Source organism: Triticum dicoccoides, chromosome 3B, assembly GCF_002162155.2.
Source record: "Triticum dicoccoides isolate Atlit2015 ecotype Zavitan chromosome 3B, WEW_v2.0, whole genome shotgun sequence".
Classification (NCBI taxonomy): domain Eukaryota; kingdom Viridiplantae; phylum Streptophyta; class Magnoliopsida; order Poales; family Poaceae; genus Triticum; species Triticum dicoccoides.
The window spans coordinates 348,665,531-348,688,422 of NC_041385.1; the positions used below are offsets into that span (position 1 = coordinate 348,665,531).

Below are 22,892 nucleotides of genomic sequence, written 5' to 3' on the forward strand. Positions count from 1 at the left end.
ATACGCGCTACAGTGATTTGATCATAGCCGACGGATGGAGATCGGACAATGCTCAGACGACAGCTTAAGTGACTCTGCATACCGCTTCGTGACTACACTCCAGCCACGCGATGAGGATCTGACGGTCTACGGCTGTTGTCAGACGATGAACCTGTAGGGGAGATTCAGGAAACAGAGGAGGACCTGACAGTGCATTTGATTAGTGTTGATTTAAGCTAATGTTTGCCGCATCAACAATAAACAGCCATGAAACTGAACTATATGCAAACACCATTGTTGGGCATCAAGTTAGATCAAAGGCATTGGTTACTAGGATTAGCGCAACAGAGTAGAAATCTAGGCCTGAGTCAGTTTACAAGTTATGAAAAGAATAAGTTGACTCCGACTATGTTATGAGTCTGTATCCTCCCAGGACCCCTATCCTTTGTTCATATCACCCAGGACACCTATCCTCTGCTAGGCTTCATAAGTCCTCTATATGCTTTCCAGACTTAAGTCTAATTCTCTGATTTCCCAATCTCTGCTCCAGCCACCGAACATGGCGCCTACCCGTCACCAGTCACAACCGGCCTAGTCCTCCGATGAGTTACTCTTACAACCCCCAAAGTAAAGGGCATATCGACCATATTGTCAGGTCTCATACATCCGAAGCTCTCTAATTAAAATTAATCATTGCAGACAACCCACTGTCCATCCTCATCGCTCAAACCAAACAAAATTTAGGCTCATCCTAACTAACTGTCATTGCTCCAACCAAACAAAAAATTGGCTCATACCACTCATGCAACCAAACAAGAGAATCGGTTCATCCCATCCACAAAAATCTGGATGGCCCCAACTCATCCATCCTTGCACTACAATCAAACAGACCCTTATACATCCTCACCCCTTCAACGAAACAGAGGGTTAATTGTGTCCAACTCTTATCTTCCAAAACAAACTAAAAAGGGGGCGTGTCCCATCCATGGGAACCTACCTGAATGGCCACAACTAATCCCCCTTGACCTCAAACCAAAGACATCCGAACTATACCCCCCGCTTGGGTGAATAATGATAAAATCACATGAATGCATGACCACCCACGATTTTTCCAATTAGATATAAGATGTCGGTTTTTTCTAGTCTCACAAAATTATGATCCAGTTAGCATGCCCTATCCCTTGTAAATTCTGACGTCATCAAGTGACAACGACCCACAACCAAATCAAGAAAGAGACAAACTATTACATCGTATGCATCAAATATCCAAATTTGATTGAGTGAGTGCTTATTCGATTTACTGGCAGTGTATTCCTAGTTGTATTCAGGATATTGTACTCTCTGAATCTTTTATCTGAATGAACGAGCCAACCTTTACCTCAAAAAATCCAAATTTGATATGAAAAGTTTGAAATTTTTACATGACAAGATCATTAAAATTGAAATGTTGTTAAATTATTTTCAACAAATAGTGCTAGGAATAGTTTTTACAGTAAGATTAAGAGTACCAACCTGCAGTAATGGAGCCTCCAGGTGAATTAATAAACAACTTGATATCCTTTGTGTGGTCCTTTGCATCCAACAGTAAGAGTTGACTGGTGATAAGATCCGCAGTCAAATCATCCACCTGCTCAGCAATCAGCACAGGGCATTCAAAGAAACAGATGCATAAATATCGGGTTTAAACTCCATTTTAGGGGGTTGACATAAGTACTTTAAGTTTTAACATGTGCACAGGAAACAATAGCTTGCAGACCAAGCATAATTTGATAACTGAGACCAAATTGAATGGTGGTATTATTAGCTTTGACTTTTGATACCATCCCACTCCGTAATATCAAGAACACATGTCCCATGTCCTATCATGGTAGTGGCGTGTTCCAACTAAAAATTATTCTACCGTGGGTATGCTATTTAAACCAACCGTGGAATTGGACCAGATATGTGATAATCATCCTCAAATAAGTAGTTCTATTTCAGATCTGTTTGTGGTAAGAAAGATGAAAAGGGGAAAGGATGTACACAAAAAAGAATAACCCCAAGGAAATAACCCCTGTTTATATTAGATTTCCCAATTATCATCAGTTGACAACAATGGTAACAGGTGACTCAAAATTATTGCAAGCATGTAATGTGTTGCATATGGTGCAACAAGGTAACATCTAATCCATCAATAAACATCACTCATATGATCACATGACTTATGCTGGACAAAGCTTGTCCACAGTGCAGCAAAAAATACAAAAATATATTCCATTTACCATTTTGATGCCTATTAGAAAGAACTAATGATGATTACAACAACTGGAATAACCATGACGACAGCCAATAAAGGTCACACAACGTAGACATGTGATGAACTTCTACCATATGCACATAAAATGGCAGAATCCCCAAGGTAAAATGTTAGAATGCATAAATGAATCAAACCTACTGTGTATGTTCAGGTTGAAATGATTTCCAGCAATCATTCTATTTATCTTGACTTATTAAACACAAGATTTATTTTATGGGGAAAGGCTAGAGGATCTCTCTACCTAAAAAAATTACTTCAAAACACATGGAATTTCCTGCTTTTAAGCATTTATCACGAGAAACTTGACCTGGAATGCAAGAACCACATACCAGAAAGTGGGACTTGGGCAAGAAGTAAAGAAGGAAGCTAACCGGGGAGCCGAGAAAGATGATTCGCTGGCGGAGAAGCATGTTGCTGGTGTCCAACTCCTCGAGACGGGCTTTTCCAGCTGCCGGTCGCGCTCCCGACAGCCCGGACAGGTCCCATCCGGAGGAGAGCGTCTGCCGGGCCGCCGCCACAGCAGATGAGCGGATGGCCGCTCTTGGCGCCGACCTCGAGCAGCAATAGCTGCGGGTGAGGAACATACACGATGGAGAGGGGGAGCAGGGAGGCGCCGTGATGGTCGCCATGGCTGCTTCACCTTCCACTTTTTGTTATCCGGGAAGGGCTTACGGGTGAAAGCAACCGATGGGGATATGGGGATTATTTGTATATAAATGGGAAAAGTACTAAAATCAACCGGCTGATTTCTTACTGGCATCAGCTGCGTCGCGAGGCGTCCGATACAGCTGGATCGTCTGGTGCTCGTGTCTCTCGCGCGCACTCGTGTCAAGTGGCTGCAAGCACACTTTCCATCAGGTCCCACACACCGTAATCTTTAGACCTCTTCCGATGCATTAGTGCTAAAGTGGGATGCTAAATGCATTAAAATACTTAGCAACTTACGGCCCCAATGCATCGGTGCTTAGGTTTTGTAGCTAAGTCTTCTTTATTTAATTGTTTAGTAATAAAATTCCTTCATGTATTGGTTCTTGTTGGGGTTACCATAATCCTCTCTCTCTTTAATTGTTTTGTCACATCATTTTTTTGTCTACGTAGCATCCTTAGCACTTGTACACCGTAAAGCACTGGGAAGGGCCTTAGCTCCTTCCCTTCCATGTGAGCACGTGAGCCATCTGCGTCTCTATTCGTCTCTAACCTCTCGTTGGTCTCTACTACTTTCTTCCATGAGCGTGACTGGCCAAGCCATGCCTGCTCCAATCGACAACGCAAACCCGCCGGCCGTGTTGTGACACAGCACATCACAATGCGATGCAACACCCTCAACGCTGCAGAAAAGCCTTGGTGATGGGATGTAGCACCCGTAGACGGTTGCGCGGTGCTGCGATGCACCCTGATGAGGACATCAATACCATTGTTACACCCACAGCCCCTGCTGCTATACATACTGGACCAATTACTAGAGCTCGCGCACGTCAATTAAATTACCAGGTACTTTCGTTTCTTGATAATGATTCTAATGTTCATGAGAATATGATGCTGGCTAAATTGGATATATTTGTTTTGCTTACAAATGAAGGGCTTAGCTTGGAAAAGGATAAACATTGGAGCAAGAACAAGCATGGAGATGATGGCATGCGCAAGGGGAACAAGAACGAGTTACAAGTGATGATTTCAGGATGTTGAAGCCACCATAATGAGTGCATGAAGCCTTGGACGAAATATACAAGATGTCACTTCATAAATTTCGTCCAGAGACTATTCTAGGTACTGCGTCACCTTATTATTGGGCCAGGCCCATGTATTTACGAAATACTTGAGTATAAGTTGTTTTTAGAGTCTGTATGTGTGGGGAAACAAGAGATGGGGTTGGTTTCGGACCCCTTCCCCAAGGGCCACGAAATTCCCCCCTCTTCCTCCATATATACAGCCCTTAGGGCGTCGTTTAGACTTTGGGTTTTGTTTAGATTAAAAGTTCGCCATAGCTGCAACTTCGCGTACTTCGTTTGTGTTCAACGACCAGACAAAGGCGTCATAGAACCCCACCTTGATCAATAAAGCTTTCATTTTATATTCGCAATATCCAGATTGCAATCTCAGTTTCTTGCTTGTTCTTCGTTTGCTCGCAGGAAACAGACCCTCGTGGTCAGGTTGATCGTGCTCCGGCGTGGTCAATAACCTTTCGGAGTTGGTTTAGCGATTGCTAAGGCGCGACGTCCTCGCACGTTCGTAGTCGGATCGTCAAAGTCGACTTCCACCAAAGCGATATCCATCATCTCATCGAAAGACGGGACACCTTTGCCTCTATCAAGTGGTATCAGATTTCCAGGTTGCTCGGTGAGATTTTACAGTTTTTCGTAGTCTAGATCGAGTCTGTTCTTCATACCTATAGTCCACGAAAAAGCCACAAAAAAATTAGGGTTAGTTCATCATATCCGCACCAGTCTGAGCCATTGCATAATCTTTTCTGTATTTGCGTTGTTGAATTTGCGGTTGCATCGTCGCGTCTAGTTGATGGTCTTAGTGTCTAGTCCTTTAGAGTTTCGAGTTCTGTTCACAAGTTGTCACGCCGCCGCCGCATCATCATCATCACCGCTGCCATATACCACCATCGTCATCACCGCTGCCATATACCACCATCGTCATCACCGATGCCATCTACCACCATCATCATCACCGCAACCATATACCACATATCCACCGCCATCATGATAATCCGAGTCCACCTCCATCACAGATTTGCCACCAGTCCGTGTTCCACCGTCCTACATATCTCTGCCACCAGTCCGAGTTTCCACCAGATTCATATCCGCCATCAGTTATAGTCCGAGTCCAGTATTTGTTGCTTTGTTTTTGACTTCCAGATCATGCCATACTTCGAGTCGTCACAGAGAAGGACTCCCGAACTTTCGTGTTACCCGTAGTAGAAAAATGACTCCAGTTTAAAAAAAAACTAAGTCTGGAAAATTCTAGCTAGGCAGTTTCTAGACCATTTGTAGACTTTTTCGAAAAAAATTGTTGCGGAGCAAAAAAAAGAGGAAAAAAGTGCAAAAAAAGTGAAAAAAAGAGAAAAAAAAATCAGAGTGTGGTCCTCCCTTGTTTACGTGCAGCGTCGTGATTTTGTTAGTGTTCTAGGCTCGCGTCTCTAGCACGGTCTAGCCTAGGACCAGCACAGTACCGTCTTTGAGCGTTTATTCAACTTTGCATCTCTGAATTGATTATTGCTAACCCTTTTGGCTACCATATTATAAGCCTTCCCAGCTCCACATACATCTACTCGTGCGTTTGACTCTCCCTGGTAATCGCTCTATCCAAGCTTTGAGAGTTTTGACTAGAACGATTGCCAACCACCACCTGCTGTTGGGTAAGAACTGGTAAGAATTTGAGATTCGCTTGACGGATTTGTGACACCCCACCACCACCATATTCCAGTAGTTTGTAGGATCATATTCTTGTTTGTTTCTATTGCTGCTAACTATGGCAGGAACACAAGCCGACGAGATTGACTCGGAGAACATGATGAACAAGGAGCTTCGTGATAAGTTTCATCAAATGTTGGGTCAACAGGTGGAAGACGTGATGGTCAGCTTTGGAAAGGCATTGGAGAGGATGGATGACATTGAGAAGACAATTGACACCAAGTTGGACGCCAAGTTCGATGAATTACTCAAATGTCTCCCACAACCAGTTCCACGCCGCGATACAGTAGGGCGAGCACAGCGTGTTCCTATTGAGCTAGGACAAAATTCTGGTGCCGCTGCTACTGCTGTTGGTGCTTCTGTAGCTCCTCCTGCTACTGCAGAGGTGGAGGACTATTACGAGGATGAGGTTGATCAAAATCATAATTACGTGCAGCCACCAGCACCACCACCAGCAGGTCGACCTCAGGTATATATTCGCAACGGTAGGCCTGCACCACCACCTCAGGTACAAGATAATGACCATATTCCTAAACTAAAATTGAATATTCCACCATTTCAGGATAGATATGTTCCTGATATATATCTTACTTGGGAGTTAGAAACTGAACAACGTTTTACATGTTTAAAATATCCCGAGGAGAGACGAGTTGCTGCTGCTGTTTGTGCTTTCACTAGTTTTGCATGTGTATGGTGGTCTGAACATTGTAGATTATATCCTATTCCAACTACTTGGGCTGCTTTGAAAACTGCTATGCATACTCGTTGGGTTCCACCATATTATCAACGTGAATTGCTTCAAAAATTACAGCGTTTAAGACAAGGGAAAAATTCTGTAGAAGAATATTATCAGGAATTACAAACTGGCATGATTAGATGTGGTATTGTTGAGGAGAATGAAGCTATGCCTGCACGTTTTATGGGTGGATTAAATAAGGAGATTCAAACCATTCTAGAGTATAAGGAGTATACTAATATCACTTGTTTATTCCATCTTGCTTGTAAAGCTGAACGTGAAGTGCAGGATCGATAAGCATTGGCGCGAACTAACTTTTCTGCAGGTCGACCTCAACATGAACACCGCGTGCATCCTCTACTTCCACTGCACCAGCACCTCCATCAGGTGCCACCTCCAGCCGTGATACAAGAAAGCAGGCACAACCACCACTATCTGCCAAGAGCACACTTGCCGGGCCTGCACAGAGCTCTTCTTCGTCCATGGCATCAACATGGCGCACAAGTGATATTATTTGTCGTCATTGTAAGGGAAGAGGACATTATGCGCGAGAATGCAAATCTCAGCGTGTGATGATTGCTATTAAGAATGGTGGGTATGAGTTCGCTAGTGACTATGATGAGGAGACTTTGGCTCTTATTACACGTGAAGAACACGGTGGAGATGATTCTGATCATGAGACGCAATACATGGCTACTGAAGACGCTGACATGTATGAATGTTTAGTTGCTCAACGTGTTTTGAGTGTGTAGGTCACACAAGCTGAGCAAAATCATAGGCACAATTTGTTCCATACAAAGGGAGTTGTGAAGGAACGTTCTGTGCGCGTCATCATAGACGGAAGGAGCTGCAACAACTTGGCTAGCATGGAGATGGTGGAGAAGCTATCTCTCACCACAAGACCACATCCACATCCTTACTACATCCAATGGTTCAACAACAGCGGCAAGGTTAAGGTAACACGTACTGTTCGTGTGCATTTTAGTATCTCTACATATGCTGATTATGTTGATTGTGATGTGGTACCTATGCAAGCATGTTCCTTATTACTTGGTCGACCATGGGAATTTGATAAAAATTCTATACACCATGATAGAAACAATCAGTATACTCTTGTTCATAAGGATAAAAATATTACTTTGCTTCCTATGACTCCTGATTCCATTCTGAAAGATGATATTAATAGAGCTAATAAAGCAAAACAAAACAAGAATAAGAGTGAAAATCAGATTGTGGCAAAAGAATTTGAGCAACAAATGAAGCCTAATAATAAACCATCTAGTGTTGCTTCTGAGATTAAATTAAAAATTGCATGTTTATTTGCCACCAAATCTAACATTGCTGAGCTAGATTTCAGCAAATCTGTTTGCTAAGCTTTTGTGTGCAAAGAGGCATTATTTTCATTCGAGGACGTGCCTTCCTCTTTGCCTCATGTTGTCACTAACATTTTGCAGGAGTTCGCTGACGTCTTTCCACAAGACGTGCCACCGGGATTACCGCCTATTCGAGGGATTGAGCATCAGATTGACTTAATTCCCAGTGCTTCACTGTCAAACCGTGCGCCATACCGTACCAATCCAGAGGAGACGAAGGAGATTATGCGTCAAGTACAAGAGCTTCTCGACAAAGGTTATATACGCGAATCCCTTAGTCCTTGTGATGTTTCTATTATTCTAGTGCCGAAAAAGGATGGTACATCGCGTATGTGTGTTGATTGTAGAGGCATTAATAATATTACTATTCGTTATCGTCATCCTATTCCTAGGCTAGATGATATGCTTGATGAATTGAGTGGCTCTACAATATTCTCCAAAGTTGATTTGCGTAGTGGATACCATCAAATTCGTATGAAATTGGGGGATGAATGGAAAACAACATTTAAAACTAAGTTTGGATTATATGAGTGGTTAGTCATGCCTTTTGGGTTAACTAATGCACCTAATACTTTCATGAGACTAATGAACAAAGTTTTACTCGCTTTCATTGGACGGTTTTTGGTGGTTTACTTTGATGACATATTGATTTATAGCAGATCTTTGGAGGAACATTTGAAACATTTACGTGTTGTTTTTATTGCTCTACATGATGCACGTTTGTTTGGTAACCTTGGGAAGTGCACCTTTTGCACCGACCGAGTGTCTTTTCTTGGTTATGTTGTTACTCCACAGGGAATTGAAGTTGATAAAGCCAAGATTGAAGCTATTGAGAGTTGGCCGCAGCCCAAAACGGTCACGCAAGTGAGGAGTTTTCTTGGCCTCGCTGGATTCTATAGGCGTTTTGTGAGAGATTTTAGCACCATTGCTGCACCTCTCAATGAGCTTACAAAGAAGGATGTGCCTTTTGTTTGGGGTACCGCATAGGAAGAAGCCTTCACGGTGTTGAAAGATAAGTTGACACATGCTCCTTTACTCCAACTTCCTGATTTTAATAAGACATTTGAGCTTGAATGTGATGCTAGTGGAATTGGATTAGGATGTGTGCTATTACAAGATGGCAAACCTGTTGCATACTTTTCTGAAAAATTGAGTGGGCCTAGTCTGAATTATTCTACTTATGATAAAGAATTATATGCTCTTGTTCGGACTTTAGAAACATGGTAGCATTATTTATGGCCCAAAGAATTTGTTATACATTCTGATCATGAATCTTTGAAATATATTAAAAGTCAAGCTAAACTGAATCGTAGACATGCTAAATGGGTTGAATTCATTGAGACTTTCCCTTATGTCATTAAACACAAGAAGGGTAAAGAAAATGTTAATGCTGATGCATTGTCTCGTCGTTATACTATGCTTTCACAACTTGACTTCAAAATATTTGGTTTGGAGACCATCAAAGATCAATATGTGCATGATGCTGATTTTAAAGATGTATTGCAAAATTATAAAGAAGGAAGAACATGGAACAAGTTCGTCATTAATGATGGATTTTTGTTCCGTGCTAAGAAGCTATGCATTCCAGCTAGCTCCGTTCGTCTTTTATTGTTGCAGGAGGCGCATGGAGGAGTATTAATGGGACACTTTGGCGTGAAGAAGACGGAGGACGTACTTGCTACACATTTTTTTGGTCAAAGATGAGACGGGATGTTGAGCACTTTGTTGCTCGCTGCACTACATGTCAAAAAGCTAAGTCACGACTCAATCCTCATGGCTTATATATGCCTTTGCCTGTATCTAGTGTTCCTTGGGAGGATATATCTATGGGCTTTGTTTTAGGTTTACCTCGAACAAAGAAGGGGAAGGATAGCATATTTGTTGTCGTGGATAGATTCTCGAAAATGGCACACTTTATACCATGTCATAGATACTGTTAATGTTGCTGATTTGTTCTTTTGTGAAATTATTCGCTTGCATGGTGTGCCAAATACTATTGTTTCAGATCGTGATACTAAATTTCTTAGCCACTTTTGGAGATGTTTATGGGCTAAGTTGGGGACTAAACTGCTTTTTAGTACTACTTGTCACCCCCAAACTGATGGACAAACTAAGATGTGCCCTTTTGAAATTGTGTATGGTTTCCTACCTCGTGCACCTATTGATTTGTTGCCTCTTCCATCTTTGGAGAAGGTTAATTTTGATGCTAAACAGCGTGCTGAATTGATTTTAAAAATGCTTGAGTTAACTAAGGAAAACATTGAGCGTATGAATGCTAAATATAAACTTGCTGGAGATAAGGGTAGAAAACATGTTGTGTTTGCACCTGGAGATCTTGTTTGGTTACATTTGAGTAAGGATAGATTTCCTGATTTGCGCAAATAAAAGCTATGCCACGTGCTGATGGTCCTTTTAAGGTTTTAGAGAAAACAAATGATAATGCATATAAACTTGAGCTACCTGCAGATTTTGGGGTTAGTCCCGCTTTTAACATTGCAGATTTGAAGCCTTATTTTGGTGAGGAAGATGAGCTTCCGTCGAGGACGACTTTATTTCAAGAAGGGGAGGATGATGAGGACATCAATACCATTGTTACACCCACAACCCCTGCTGCTATACATACTGGACCAATTACTAGAGCACGCGCACGCCAATTAAATTACCAAGTACTTTCGTTTCTTGGTAATGATTCTAATGTTCATGAGAATATGATGCTGCCTAAATTGGATACATTTGTTTTGCTTACAAATGAAGGGCTTAGCTTGGAGAAGGATGAACATTGGAGCAAGAACAAGCATGGAGATGATGGCATGCGCAAGGGGAATAAGAATGGAGTTACAAGTGATGATTTCAGGACGTTGAAGCCACCATAATGAGTGCATGAAGCCTTGGACGAAATATACAAGATGCCACTTCATAAAATTCGTCCAGAGGCTATTCTAGGTGCCGCGTCACCTTATTATTGGGCCAGGCCCATGTATTTTTAAAATACTTGAGTATAGGCTATTTTTAGAGTCCGCATGTGTAGGGAAACAAGAGATAGGGTTGGTTTCGGACCCCTTCCCCAAGGGCCACGAAATTCCCCCCTTGTCCTCCATATATACAGCCCTTAGGGTGTCGTTTAGACTTTGGGTTTTGTTTAGATTAAAAGTTCGCCATAGCTTCAACTTCGCGTACTTCATTTGTGTTCAACGACCAGACAAAGGCGTCACAGAACCCCACGTTGATCAATAAAGCTTTCATCTTATATTTGCAATATCCAGATTGCAATCTCAGTTTCTTGCTTGTTCTTCGTTTTCTCGCAGGAAACAGTCCCTCGTGGTCAGGTTGATCGTGCTCCGGCGTGGTGAATAACCTCTCGGAGTTGGTTTAGCGATTGCTAAGGCGCGACGTCCTCGCACGTTCGTAGTCGGATCGTTAAAGTCGACTTTCACCAAAGCGATATCCATCATCTCATCGAAAGCGGGACACCTTTGCCTCTATCACACCCACTCGTCACTGTTGCAAGTTGAACAGTGTGTGACGCTGCAGGGGCATCGGTGCTTCCATGCAGCGGTCGTTAGCGTTGACGGTGCTGCGCATACTTCGGTGTTGGTGGCATGGCAAGTCAAGGCGGCGACGCTGCATTGAAGCATTCAACCGTGTTGTTGCCAGCACTTCACTGGCAGGCTGTTCCAAAGGCGCGACGAGTCAAGGCGGCGACGCTGCATTGAAGCGTCGACCGTGTTGTGGCCGACACTTCGCCGGCAGTGCTGCTCGCAGGACGCGATGAAGCTGCATTGAAGTGTCGTCCGCGCTTCTCCGAGAGCATGACGAGTCGAGGCAGTGGCAATGCTACATTGAAGCATCGACCATATCATGGCCTACGCTACGCCGGCAGCGCTGCTCGGAGGACGCGGTGAAGCTGCATTGAAGCACCGGCCGCGCTGCTCCGAGAGCGCGACGAGTCGAGGCGGCGACGATGCTGCATTGAAGCATTGACCATGTCGTGGTCGGCGCTATGCCGGCAATGCTGCGAGAAGGGCACTCCTGCGGGGCTCGGCGAGTCGAGGCGGTGACGCTGCACTGAAGCATAGACCATGTCGTGGACGAAGCTTTGCTGACTGTGCTGCGAGGAGGGCGCTATTGTGGGCGTGATGAGTCGAGGCGACGATGTTGCATTGAAGTGCCGACCATGTCTTGGTTGGTGCTTCAACGGCAGTGCTGCGAGGACGGCATTGTCGTGGTGAGTCACGGCAACAATGCTCCAATGAAGCTTTGACGATGTTGTGGCTGGCGTGGCTCTGGCAATGCATGCGGCGAGGCGGGTGCTCGTTGTGTTGTGCGGTGACGCTTCCTCCGTGCTCATGCGCTGCGACTGCATGAGGAACGAAGCAGGACGTCGTTGTACATTGACCAAATCCAATGACCATACTGCATGCAGATCATCAAAATCCGACGGTCATTGACCCAACTGATTTCCTGAGAAATCAGTCAATTGATCCGTAACATGCGCCATATGAATGACCCTTCCCAAGTTGGGTTGGAGTCCTGGGGCACAATGCGCAGGCCTGAGACATGCTAGAGGCGTCGTTGTCGGTGTTCTGGATATGGGGATATCCAGACTTGCCTACCTACGGCCTACCGCGTGGCTCCATCGACGGCCTGATACGGCCCAACTTCGCCATCAACAGCTCAAGACCCTCACGAGGGGTGATACGTCTCCAACGTATCTATAATTTTTGATTGCTCCATGCTACTTTATCTACTGTTTTGGACTATATTGGGCTTTATTTTTCACTTTTATGTTATTTTTGGGACTAACCTATTAACCGGAGGCCCAGCCCAGAATTGCTGTTTTTTGCCTATTTCAGTGTTTCGAAGAAACAGAATATCAAAGGGAGTCCAAACGGAATGAAACCTTCGGGAACGTGATTTTCTCACCGAACATGATCCAGGAGACTTGGACCCTACTCCAAGAAGTGCCAGAGGCGGTCACGAGGGTGGAGGGCACGCCCCCCTAGGCGCGCCCCCTACCTCGTGGGCCCCCTGTTGCTCCACCGACGTACTCCTTCCTCCTATATATACCTATGTATCCCCAAACGATCAGAACAAGGAGCCAAAAACCTAATTCCACCGCCGCAACCTTCTGTATCCACGAGATCCCATCTTGGGGCCTGTTCCGGAGCTCCGCCGGAGGGGGCATCCACCATGGAGGGCTTCTACATCAACACCATAGCCCCTCCGATGAATTGTGAGTAGTTTACTTCAGACCTTCGGGTCCATAGCTAGTAGCTAGATGGCTTCTTCTCTCTTTTTGGATCTCAATACAGTGTTCTCCCCCTCTCTCGTGGAGATCTATTCGATGTAATCTTATTTTTGCGGTGTGTTTGTTGAGACCGATGAATTGTGGGTTTATGATCCAACTTATCTATGGAAAATATTTGAATCTTCTCTGAATTCTTTTATGTATGATTGAGTTACGTTTGCAAGTCTCTTCGAATTATCCTTTTGGTTTGGCCAACTAGATTGGTAGTTCTTGTAATGGGAGAAGTGCTTAGCTTTGGGTTCAATCTTGCGGTGTCCTTTACCAGTGACAGCAGGGGCAGCAAGGCACGTATTGTATTGTTGCCATCGAGGATAACAAGATGTGGTTTTTACCATATTGCATGAATGTATCCCTCTACATCATGTCATCTTGCTTAAAGCGTTACTCTGTTTTTAACTTAATACTCTAGATGCATGCTAGATAGCGGTCGATGAGTGGAGTAATAGTAGTAGATGCAGAATCGTTTTGATCTACTTATCTCGGACGTGATGCCTATATACATGATCATTACCTATATATACTCATAATTATGCTCAATTCTGTCAATTGCTCAATAGTAATTTGTTCACCCACCGTAGAATATCTATGCTCTTGAGAGAAGCCACTAGTGAAACCTATGGCCCCCGGGTCTATTCTCATCATATCAATCTCTATCGCTTTATTACTTGCTTTGTTTTTACTTTGCCTTTTACTTTTCACTTTGCATCTATCTATCAAAAATACCAAAAATATTATTTATCATCTCTATCAGATCTCACTCTCGTAAGTGACCGTGAAGGGATTGACAACCCCTAATCGCGTTGGTTGCGAGTAGCTATCGTTTTGTGCAGGTACGAGGGACTTGTGTGTGGTCTCCTACTGGATTGATACCTTGGTTCTCAAAAACTGAGGGAAATACTTACGCTACTTTGTTGCATCATCCTCTCCTCTTCGGGGAAATCCAACGCAATGCTCAAGAGGTAGCAAGAAGATTTTTTGGCGCCGTTGCCGGGGAGGCTCACTCAAGCAAGTCAACTATACCAAGTACCCATCACAATCCCTATCTCTCGCATTACATTATTTGCCATTTGCCTCTCGTTTTCCTCTCCCCCACTTCACCCTTGCCATTTTATTCGCCCTCTCTTTCCCAATCTCCTCCTCTTTTTCCCATTTGCCTTTTCTCGTTGCCTTTCTGTTTGCTTGTGTGTTGGATTACTTGTTGCCATGGCGCAAGATAATACCAAATTGTGTGACTTCTCGAATACCAATAATAATGATTTCCTTAGTACTCCGATTGCTCCTCTTAATAATGATGAGTCTTGTGAAATCAATACCGCTTTGCTGAATCTTGTTATGGAAGATCAATTCGCCGGCCTTCCTAGTGAAGATGTCGCTACTCATCTAAATAATTTTGTTGATTTGTGTGATATGCAAAAGAAGAAAGATACGGATAACAATATTGTCAAGTTGAAGTTATTTCCGTTTTTGCTTAGAGATCGTGCTAAAGTTTGGTTTTCATCTTTGCCTAAAAATAGTATTGATTCTTGGAACAAGTGCAAAGATGCTTTTATCTCTAAGTGTTTTCCTCCCGCTAAGATCATCACTCTTAGGAACGATATCATGAGTTTTAAACAACTTGATCATGAGCATGTTGCCCAATCTTGGGAAAGAATGAAATTGATGCTTCGCAATTGCCCTACTCATGGTTTGAATTTATGGATGATCATACAAAATTTTTATGCCGGATTGAATTTTGCTTCTAGAAATCTTTTAGATTCGGTCACGGGAGGCACGTTTATAGAAATTACGTTAGGAGATGCCACAAAATTACTTGATGATATTATGGCTAATTATTCTCAATGGCACACCGAAAGATCTTCTAGTAAAAAAGTGCATGCTATAGAAGAAATCAATGTTTTGAGTGAAAAGATGGATGAACTTATGAAGATGTTTGCTCCTAAAAATACTCCTCTTGATCCCAATGATATGCCTTTGTCTACTTTGCTTGAGAATAATAATGAATCTATGGATGTGAATTTTGTTGGTAGGAATAGTTTTGGAAACAACGCGTATAGAGGGAATTTTAATCCTAGGCCTTATCCTAGTAATCCTTCTAATAATTATGTAAATTCTTACAACAACTCTTACGGAAATTTTAATAAGATGCCCTCTGAATTTGAGAGTAGTGTTAAAGAGTTTATGAATTCACAAAAGAATTCTAATGCTTTGCTTGAAGATAAATTGCTTAAAGTTGATGATTTGGCTAGGAACGTTGATAGAATTTCTCTTGAAATTGATTCTTTAAAGCTTAGATCTATTCCTCCTAAGCATGATATCAATGAGTCTCTCAAAGCCATGATAATTTCCATTGATGAGTGCAAGGAAAGAACCGCTAGGATGCGTGCTTCCAAAGATGCCTTTATTAAAGCGTGTTCTTCCAATTCCTATGAAAATCAAGACGAAGATCTAAAAGTTATTGATGTGTCCCCTATAGAATCTTTGTTGCAATATGAATCTTGATGAAACTGAATATGATCTTCCTTTACCTAGAAGGCGTTCTAAGAATTCAGAGTTTCTAGATCTTGATGATGAATTTGATGAAAGTGGGATTGAAATAAATAAAAATTCTAGATGTTGCTAAACCCACTATTTTGGATGTCAAGGAATTTAATTATGAAAATTGCTCTTTAATTGGTTGTATTTCCTTGTTGCAATCCGTGCTAGATTCTCCTCATGCTTATAGTCAAAATAAGGCCTTTACCGAACACATTGTTGATGCCTTGATGCAATCTTATGAAGAAAAACTTGAGTTGAAAGTTTCTATCCCTAGAAAACTCTATGATGAGTGGGAACCTACTATTAAAATTAAAATTAAAGATTATGAGTTTCATGCTTTGTGTGATTTGGGTGCTAGTGTCTCTACTATTCCCAAAACTTTATGTGATTTGCTAGATTTCCGTGATTTTGATGATTGCTCTCTAAACTTGCATCTTGTGGATTCCACTATTAAAAATCATATGGGAAGAATTAATGATGTTCTTATTGTTACAAATAGGAATTATGTGCTTGTAGATTTTATCGTTCTTGATATAGATTGCAATCCTTCATGTCCTATTATTCTTGGTAGACCTTTCCTTAGAACGATTGGTGCAATTATTGATATGAAGGAAGGGAATATTCGATTCCAATGTCCCTTAAAAGAAGGGCATGGAACACTTCCCTAGAAAGAAAATAAAATTACCATATGAATCTATTATGAGAGCCACTTATGGATTGCCTACCAAAGATGGCAATACCTAGATCTATCCTTACTTTTATGCCTAGCTAGGGGCGTTAAACGATAACGCTTGTTGGCAGGCAACCCAATTTTATTTTTGTTTTTTGTTTTTGCTTCTGTTTAGGAATAAATAATCCATCTAGCCTCTCTTTGAATGTGGTTTTATCTTTTAATTAGTGTTTGTGCCAAGTAGAACCTATAGGATAACCTACGATGATAGTTGATTTGATTCTGCTGAAAAACAGAAACTTTGCACGCACGAATATAATTTTGTTAAATCACAGGAACGTGATTTTGCGTTGATTCTTTTTGCTGATGTTCAGTAAGCAAATTTTCCAAGACTTCCTATTTTGGTAGAATATTTAGAGTTCCAGAAGTTTGCATTAGTTACAGATTGCTTCAGACTGTTCTGTTTTTGACAGATTCTGTTTTACGGGTGTTGTTTGCTTATTTTGATGAATCTATGGCTAGTAAAATAGTTTATAATCCATAGAGAAGTTGGAATACAGTAGATTTAACACCAATATAAATAAAGAATGAGTTCATTACAGTAACTTAAGTAGTTCTTTGTTTTCTTTCTCTAATGGAGCTCACGAGATTTCTGTTGAGTTTTGTGTTGTGAAGTTTTCAAGTTTTGGGTGAATTCTTTTGATGGATCATGGAACAAGTAGTGGCAAGAGCCTAAGCTTGGGGATGCCCATGGAACCCCCAAGATAATCCAAGGACACCAAAAAGTCAAAGCTTGGGGATGCCCCAGAAGGCATCCCCTCTTTCATCCACTTCCATCGGTAATTTACTTGGAGCTATATTTTTATTCACCACATGATATGTGTTTTGCTTGGAGCGTCTTGTATTATTTGCGTCTTTGCTTGTTAGTTTACCATAATCATCCTTGATATACACACCTTTTGAGAGAGCCATACATGAATTGGAATTTGTTAGAATACTCTATGTGCTTCACTTATATCTTTTGAGTTTAATAGTTTTGCTCATAGTGCTTCACTTATATCTTTTGAGCATGAATTTTTTTGCTCTAGTGCTTCACTTATATCTTTTAGAGCACGGTGGTGGATTTGTTTTAAAGAAACTATTTGATCTCTCATGCTTCACTTAGATTATTTTGAGAGTCGTTAATAGCATGGTAATTCGCTTAATGTTAATATACTTGGTGTTCAAGATATGTGAAACTTTCTTTTGAGTGCATTGAATACTAAGATAAGTTTGATGCTTGATAATTATTTTGAGATATGAAGATGGTGATATTAGAGTCATGCTAGTTAAGTAGTTGTGAATTCAAAGAATACTTGTGTTGAAGTTTGTGATTCCCGTAGCATGCACGTATGGTGAACCGTTATGTGATGAACCCGGATCATGATTTATTTATTGATTGTCTTCCTTATGAGTGGCGGTCGGGGACGAGTGATGGTCTTTTCCTACCAATCTATCCCCCTAGGAGCATGCGCATAATACTTTGCTTTGATAACTTCTAGATTTTTGCAACAAGTATATGAGTTCTTTATGACTAATGTTGAGTCCATGGATTATACGCACTTTTTCCCATCCTTCCACCTTTGCTAGCCTCTCTAATACCGCGCACTTTTTGCCGGTATCATACACCCACCATATACCTTCCTCAAAACAACCACCATACCTACCTATCATGGCATTTCCATAGCCATTCCGAGATATATTGCCATGCAACTTTCCACCGTTCCATTTATTATGACACGCTCCATCATTGTCATATTGCTAGCATGATCATGTAGTTGACATCGTATTTGTGGCAAGGCCACCGTTCACAATTCTTTCATACATGTCACTCATGATTCATTGCATATCCTGGTACACCGCCGGAGGCATTCATATAGAGTCATACTTTGTTCTAAGTATCGAGTTGTAATTGTTGAGTTGTAAGAAAAATAAAAGTGTGATGATCATCATTATTAGAGCATTGTCCCAAGTGAGGAAAGGATGATGGAGACTATGATTCCCCCATAAGTCGGGATGAGACTCTAGATGAAAAAAAAAAGAGGCCAAAAAAAAGAGAAAGGCCAAAATAAAAAAATGAGAGAAAAAGAGAGAAGGGACAATGCTACTATCCTTTTACCACACTTGTGCTTCAAAGTAGCACCAAGATCTTCATGATAAGAGAGTCTCTCATTTTGTCACTTTCATATACTAGTGGGAATTTTTCATTATAGAACTTGGCTTGTATATTCCAATGATGGGCTTCCTCAAAATGCCCTAGGTCTTCGTGAGCAAGCGAGTTGGATGCACACCCACTTAGTTTCTTTTGTAGAGATTTCATATACTTATAGCTCTAGTGCATCCGTTGCATGGCAATTCCTGCTCACTCACATTGATATCTATTGATGGGCATCTCCATAGTCCGTTGATATGCCTAGTTGATGTGAGACTATCTTCCCTCTTTTTTGTCTTCTCCACAACCATCATTCTATTCCACATAGTGCTATATCCATGGCTCACGCTCATGTATTGCGTGAAGATTGAAAAAGTTTTGAGAATGTCATAAGTATGAAACAATTGCTTCACTTGTCATCGGGGTTGTGCATGATTTAAATATTTTATGTGGGGAAGATGGAGCATAGCCAGACTATATGATTTTGTAGGGATAACTTTCTTTGGCCATGTTATTTCGAGAAGACATGATTGCTTTGATTAGTATGCTTGAAGTATTTTTTAAACTTTTGTCTTGAATCTTTCGGATCTGAATATTCATATCAGAATTAAGAAGATTTACATTGAAATTATGCCAAAGTATCAATCCGCATCAAAAATTCTTTTTTATCATTTACCTACTCGAGGACGAGCATGAATTAAGCTTGGGGATGCCTGATACGTCTCCAACGTATCTATAATTTTTGATTGCTCCATGCTACTTTATCTACTGTTTTGGACTATATTGGGCTTTATTTTTCACTTTTATATTATTTTTAGGACTAACCTATTTACCGGAGGCCCAACCCAAAATTGCTGTTTTTTTTGCCTATTTCAGTGTTTCGAAGAAACGGAATATCAAACGGAGTCCAAACGGAATGAAACCTTCGGGAACGTGATTTTCTCACCGAACGTGATCCAGGAGACTTGGACCCTACTCCAAGAAGTGCCAGAGGCGGTCACGAGGGTGGAGGGCACGCCCCCCTAGGCGCGCCCCCTACCTCGTGGGCCCCCTGTTGCTCCACCGACGTACTCCTTCCTCCTATATATACCTACGTATCCCCAAACGATCAGAACAAGGAGCCAAAAACCTAATTCCACCACCGCAACCTTCTGTATCCACGAGATCCCATTTTGGGCACGTTCCGGAGCTCCGCCGGAGGGGGCATCCACCATGGAGGGCTTCTACATCAACACCATAGCCCCTCCGATGAAGTGTGAGTAGTTTACTTCAGACCTTCGGGTCCGTAGCTAGTAGCTAGATGGCTTCTTCTCTCTTTTTGGACCTCAATACAATGTTCTCCCCCTCTCTCGTGAAGATCTATTCGATGTAATCTTATTTTTGCGGTGTGTTTGTTGAGACCGATGAATTGTGGGTTTATGATCCAACTTATCTATGGAAAATATTTGAATCTTCTCTGAATTCTTTTATGTATGATTGAGTTATGTTTGCAAGTCTCTTCGAATTATCCTTTTTGGTTTGGCCAACTAGATTGGTAGTTCTTGCAATGGGAGAAGTGCTTAGCTTTGGGTTCAATCTTGCGATGTCCTTTCCCAGTGACAGCAGGGGCAGCAAGGCACGTATTGTATTGTTGCCATCGAGGATAACAAGATGGGTTTTTTATCACATTGCATGAATTTATCCCTCTACATCATGTCATCTTGCTTAAAGCGTTACTCTATTTTTAACTTAATACTCTAGATGCATGCTGGATAGCGGTCGATGAGTGGAGTAATAGTAGTAGATGCAGAATCGTTTCGATCTACTTGTCTCGGACGTGATGCCTATATACATGATCATTACCTAGATATACTCATAATTATGCTCAATTCTGTCAATTGCTCAACAGTAATTTGTTCACCCACCGTAGAATATCTATGCTCTTGAGAGAAGCCACTAGTGAAACCTATGGCCCCCGGGTCTATTCTCATCATATCAATCTCTATCGCTTTATTACTTGCGTTGTTTTTACTTTGCCTTTTACTTTTCACTTTGCATCTATCTATCAAAAATACCAAAAATATTATTTATCATCTCTATCAGATCTCACTCTCGTAAGTGACCGTGAAGGGATTGACAACCCCTAATCGCGTTGGTTGCGAGTAGCTATCGTTTTGTGCAGGTACGAGGGACTTGTGCGTGGTCTCCTACTGGATTGATACCTTGGTTCTCAAAAACTGAGGGAAATACTTACGCTACTTTGCTGCATCATACTCTCCTCTTTGGGGAAATCCAACGCAGTGCTCAAGAGGTAGCAAGGGGCCAAGCCTCGCAAGGCGGACGACGCCAAGACCCCCGAGGGGATCAGACTCTTCAGCCTGGCTCCCGAGGGGCGGAGAGTTCTATGCAAGGTGCACCTCACGAGGCTCAGCTGACGTGAGCCATGACAACCAAGTCCAGGCGAGTGCCAGCGGGCGCAGAGCACCAGTTTCCTCTTTGGTGCAAGGGAGGCAAGCCACAGGCACGGAGTCCCGAGGAATTAGCCAAAGGTTTCCATTCTTGTGCAACAAGACCAAGACCACCAGGATGGCTGGACGGAGGTCATCATCGAGCCCACCGCAGCGTCACGACCAGGGGCTTTTCACAGACGAAGACCACTTTTGTCAGGATAAGCTGTAGTACTTGTCCCCTTTCAAATCCGGCTGTTGTGGGATCTCTTCCCGCCAACGTCTGGGAAGAGGACCAAGGCCACTATAAATAGGACTTAGCCACCACCATAGAGGGGGGAGTGGAATCCAGTCTCACCCGACCATCTCACCAGCTCTCTTGATCCCAAGAACACCTATCCTCCTGAGGCCAGTTCGTCCACTATACTAGATCATCCTCAACCCTTCGAGGCAATCCACCAAAATGCTGGAGTAGGGTATTACACCACAAGGTGGCCCGAACCAGGATAAACTGTTGTGTCTCTTTGTCTCTTCGAGCTCATCACGCTAGGCTTAGGAGACTCGCGAGTAGGCAGGCTGGGTAGGTTGAGGTCTCCGCACGCACCCCAGAGTTTGAACCTTTCAAGGGCTTGCGGAACCCGTAATCTGACATTTGGCGCGCCAGGTAGGGGTGCGTCGAATCTCCTCTTCCGTCAATCGATCCATCGTTACTCTGACAACTCCATGGCCGACGCACACCGAGCTCGTGCCGAGCGCAGAGCCGCAGTCGCCACTCGCGTGGCTCAAACGGCTCTGGCAGGCAATGGTTGTGCTTGTCGTGCTTAGTCTTCGGTGGCCAGCGCCGCCACAGGCCTTGCCGGCCACGAGCAGTAAGCTTCATCACTGCACCCTTCGGTGCGCCGCGACGAGCGCACCGCCACTCCATCACTGACCCAGCAACTTTGTTGGATATTGCTAAGACTTGGATTATAGTTTGATAGTTGATATCGGAGTATCAGTTATCACAATTCTATTTTTGGGGATAAATTACGTCATTAAGTTGGTCAGGTGCCACCGAACCATTCTTTCTCCAGTGCAACCACATTTGCCTTTATGGGAAGGCCCTAATGCAATGCTATTGCCGTGTCTCTCGCCTGTGCCTCCAACGAGGGAAGGTTATGGGCGCGCGCTACCCTGATAAGGTAGGCGGACGTAAGCCTTGTGTGCCTGTTGTTGTTGTCTCATCCTCTCACGCGCGTCACGGCCCGGCGAACGCGCAGGCCGCTCTGCTCATGGCGCGGGAGCTGCTTCGCTACTGCCTGGTTGACGACTTCTACGAGGAGTGGCTCGAGCAGATCACTGAGCTCGTCAGCACAGCCGGGGGCTCCGTCGCACCGCCCCGCTCACTACCTCAGCAGTCGCCTGCCACGGGCGATGTGGCTCACGGGGCTCCTCCACCACCTCCGGCCCAGGGCGTCATCATCGAGCCAAGGCGTGTGGCACCATAGCGCGACCCGCCGCGCCCAACGCCTGCTCGGGAGGAGGTGAGCTGCCAGGTGGTGCAACGACCTCAAGGGGAGGCATGCGTGCTTCCTGCGTCCCCATGCCAAGCCCACGTGCCACCACACAAGGAGGCGGCGCGCGCGCACCAGGACCAGGTTCCACCTCCTTGACGGGCCCCAGTGGCCATGACAGGATGTCGCGCATTCACCTCGGAGCTCCGCAATGTCATCTGGCCGAGCAAGTTCAAGCCTGACCTGCTCCCACGCTACGACGGCACCACCGACCCCGCCGAATTCCTGCAGCTCTACGAGCTGAGCATCGAGGCGGCCATCGGCGACGAGGAGATCATGGCGAACTGGTTCCCCATGGCCCTCAAGGATGGCGTGCGTTCTTGGCTCCTGAACCTTCCCGAGAGATCGATCTCTTCCTAGGAGGAGATGCGTGGCCGCTTCATCGCCAACTTCCAAGGCACTCATG

The 22,892-nt window shown here is 43.4% G+C and overlaps 1 protein-coding gene across 1 annotated transcript in view; it reads right to left on the minus strand.

Annotated features, from left to right (window-relative positions):
• Positions 1–2,972, minus strand: part of LOC119276039 (ATP-dependent Clp protease proteolytic subunit 3, chloroplastic-like) — a 30,713-nt gene extending 27,741 nt beyond the window's left edge. The window contains exons 1-2 of the mRNA XM_037556993.1: positions 2,647–2,972; positions 1,492–1,606 (exon numbers count right to left, since the gene is read on the minus strand). Of these exons, the coding sequence (XP_037412890.1) occupies positions 1,492–1,606; positions 2,647–2,904 (373 nt within the window). The 5' untranslated portion in view covers positions 2,905–2,972. The remainder of the gene's footprint in view (positions 1–1,491; positions 1,607–2,646) is intronic.
• Positions 2,973–22,892: the final 19,920 nt, after the last annotated feature.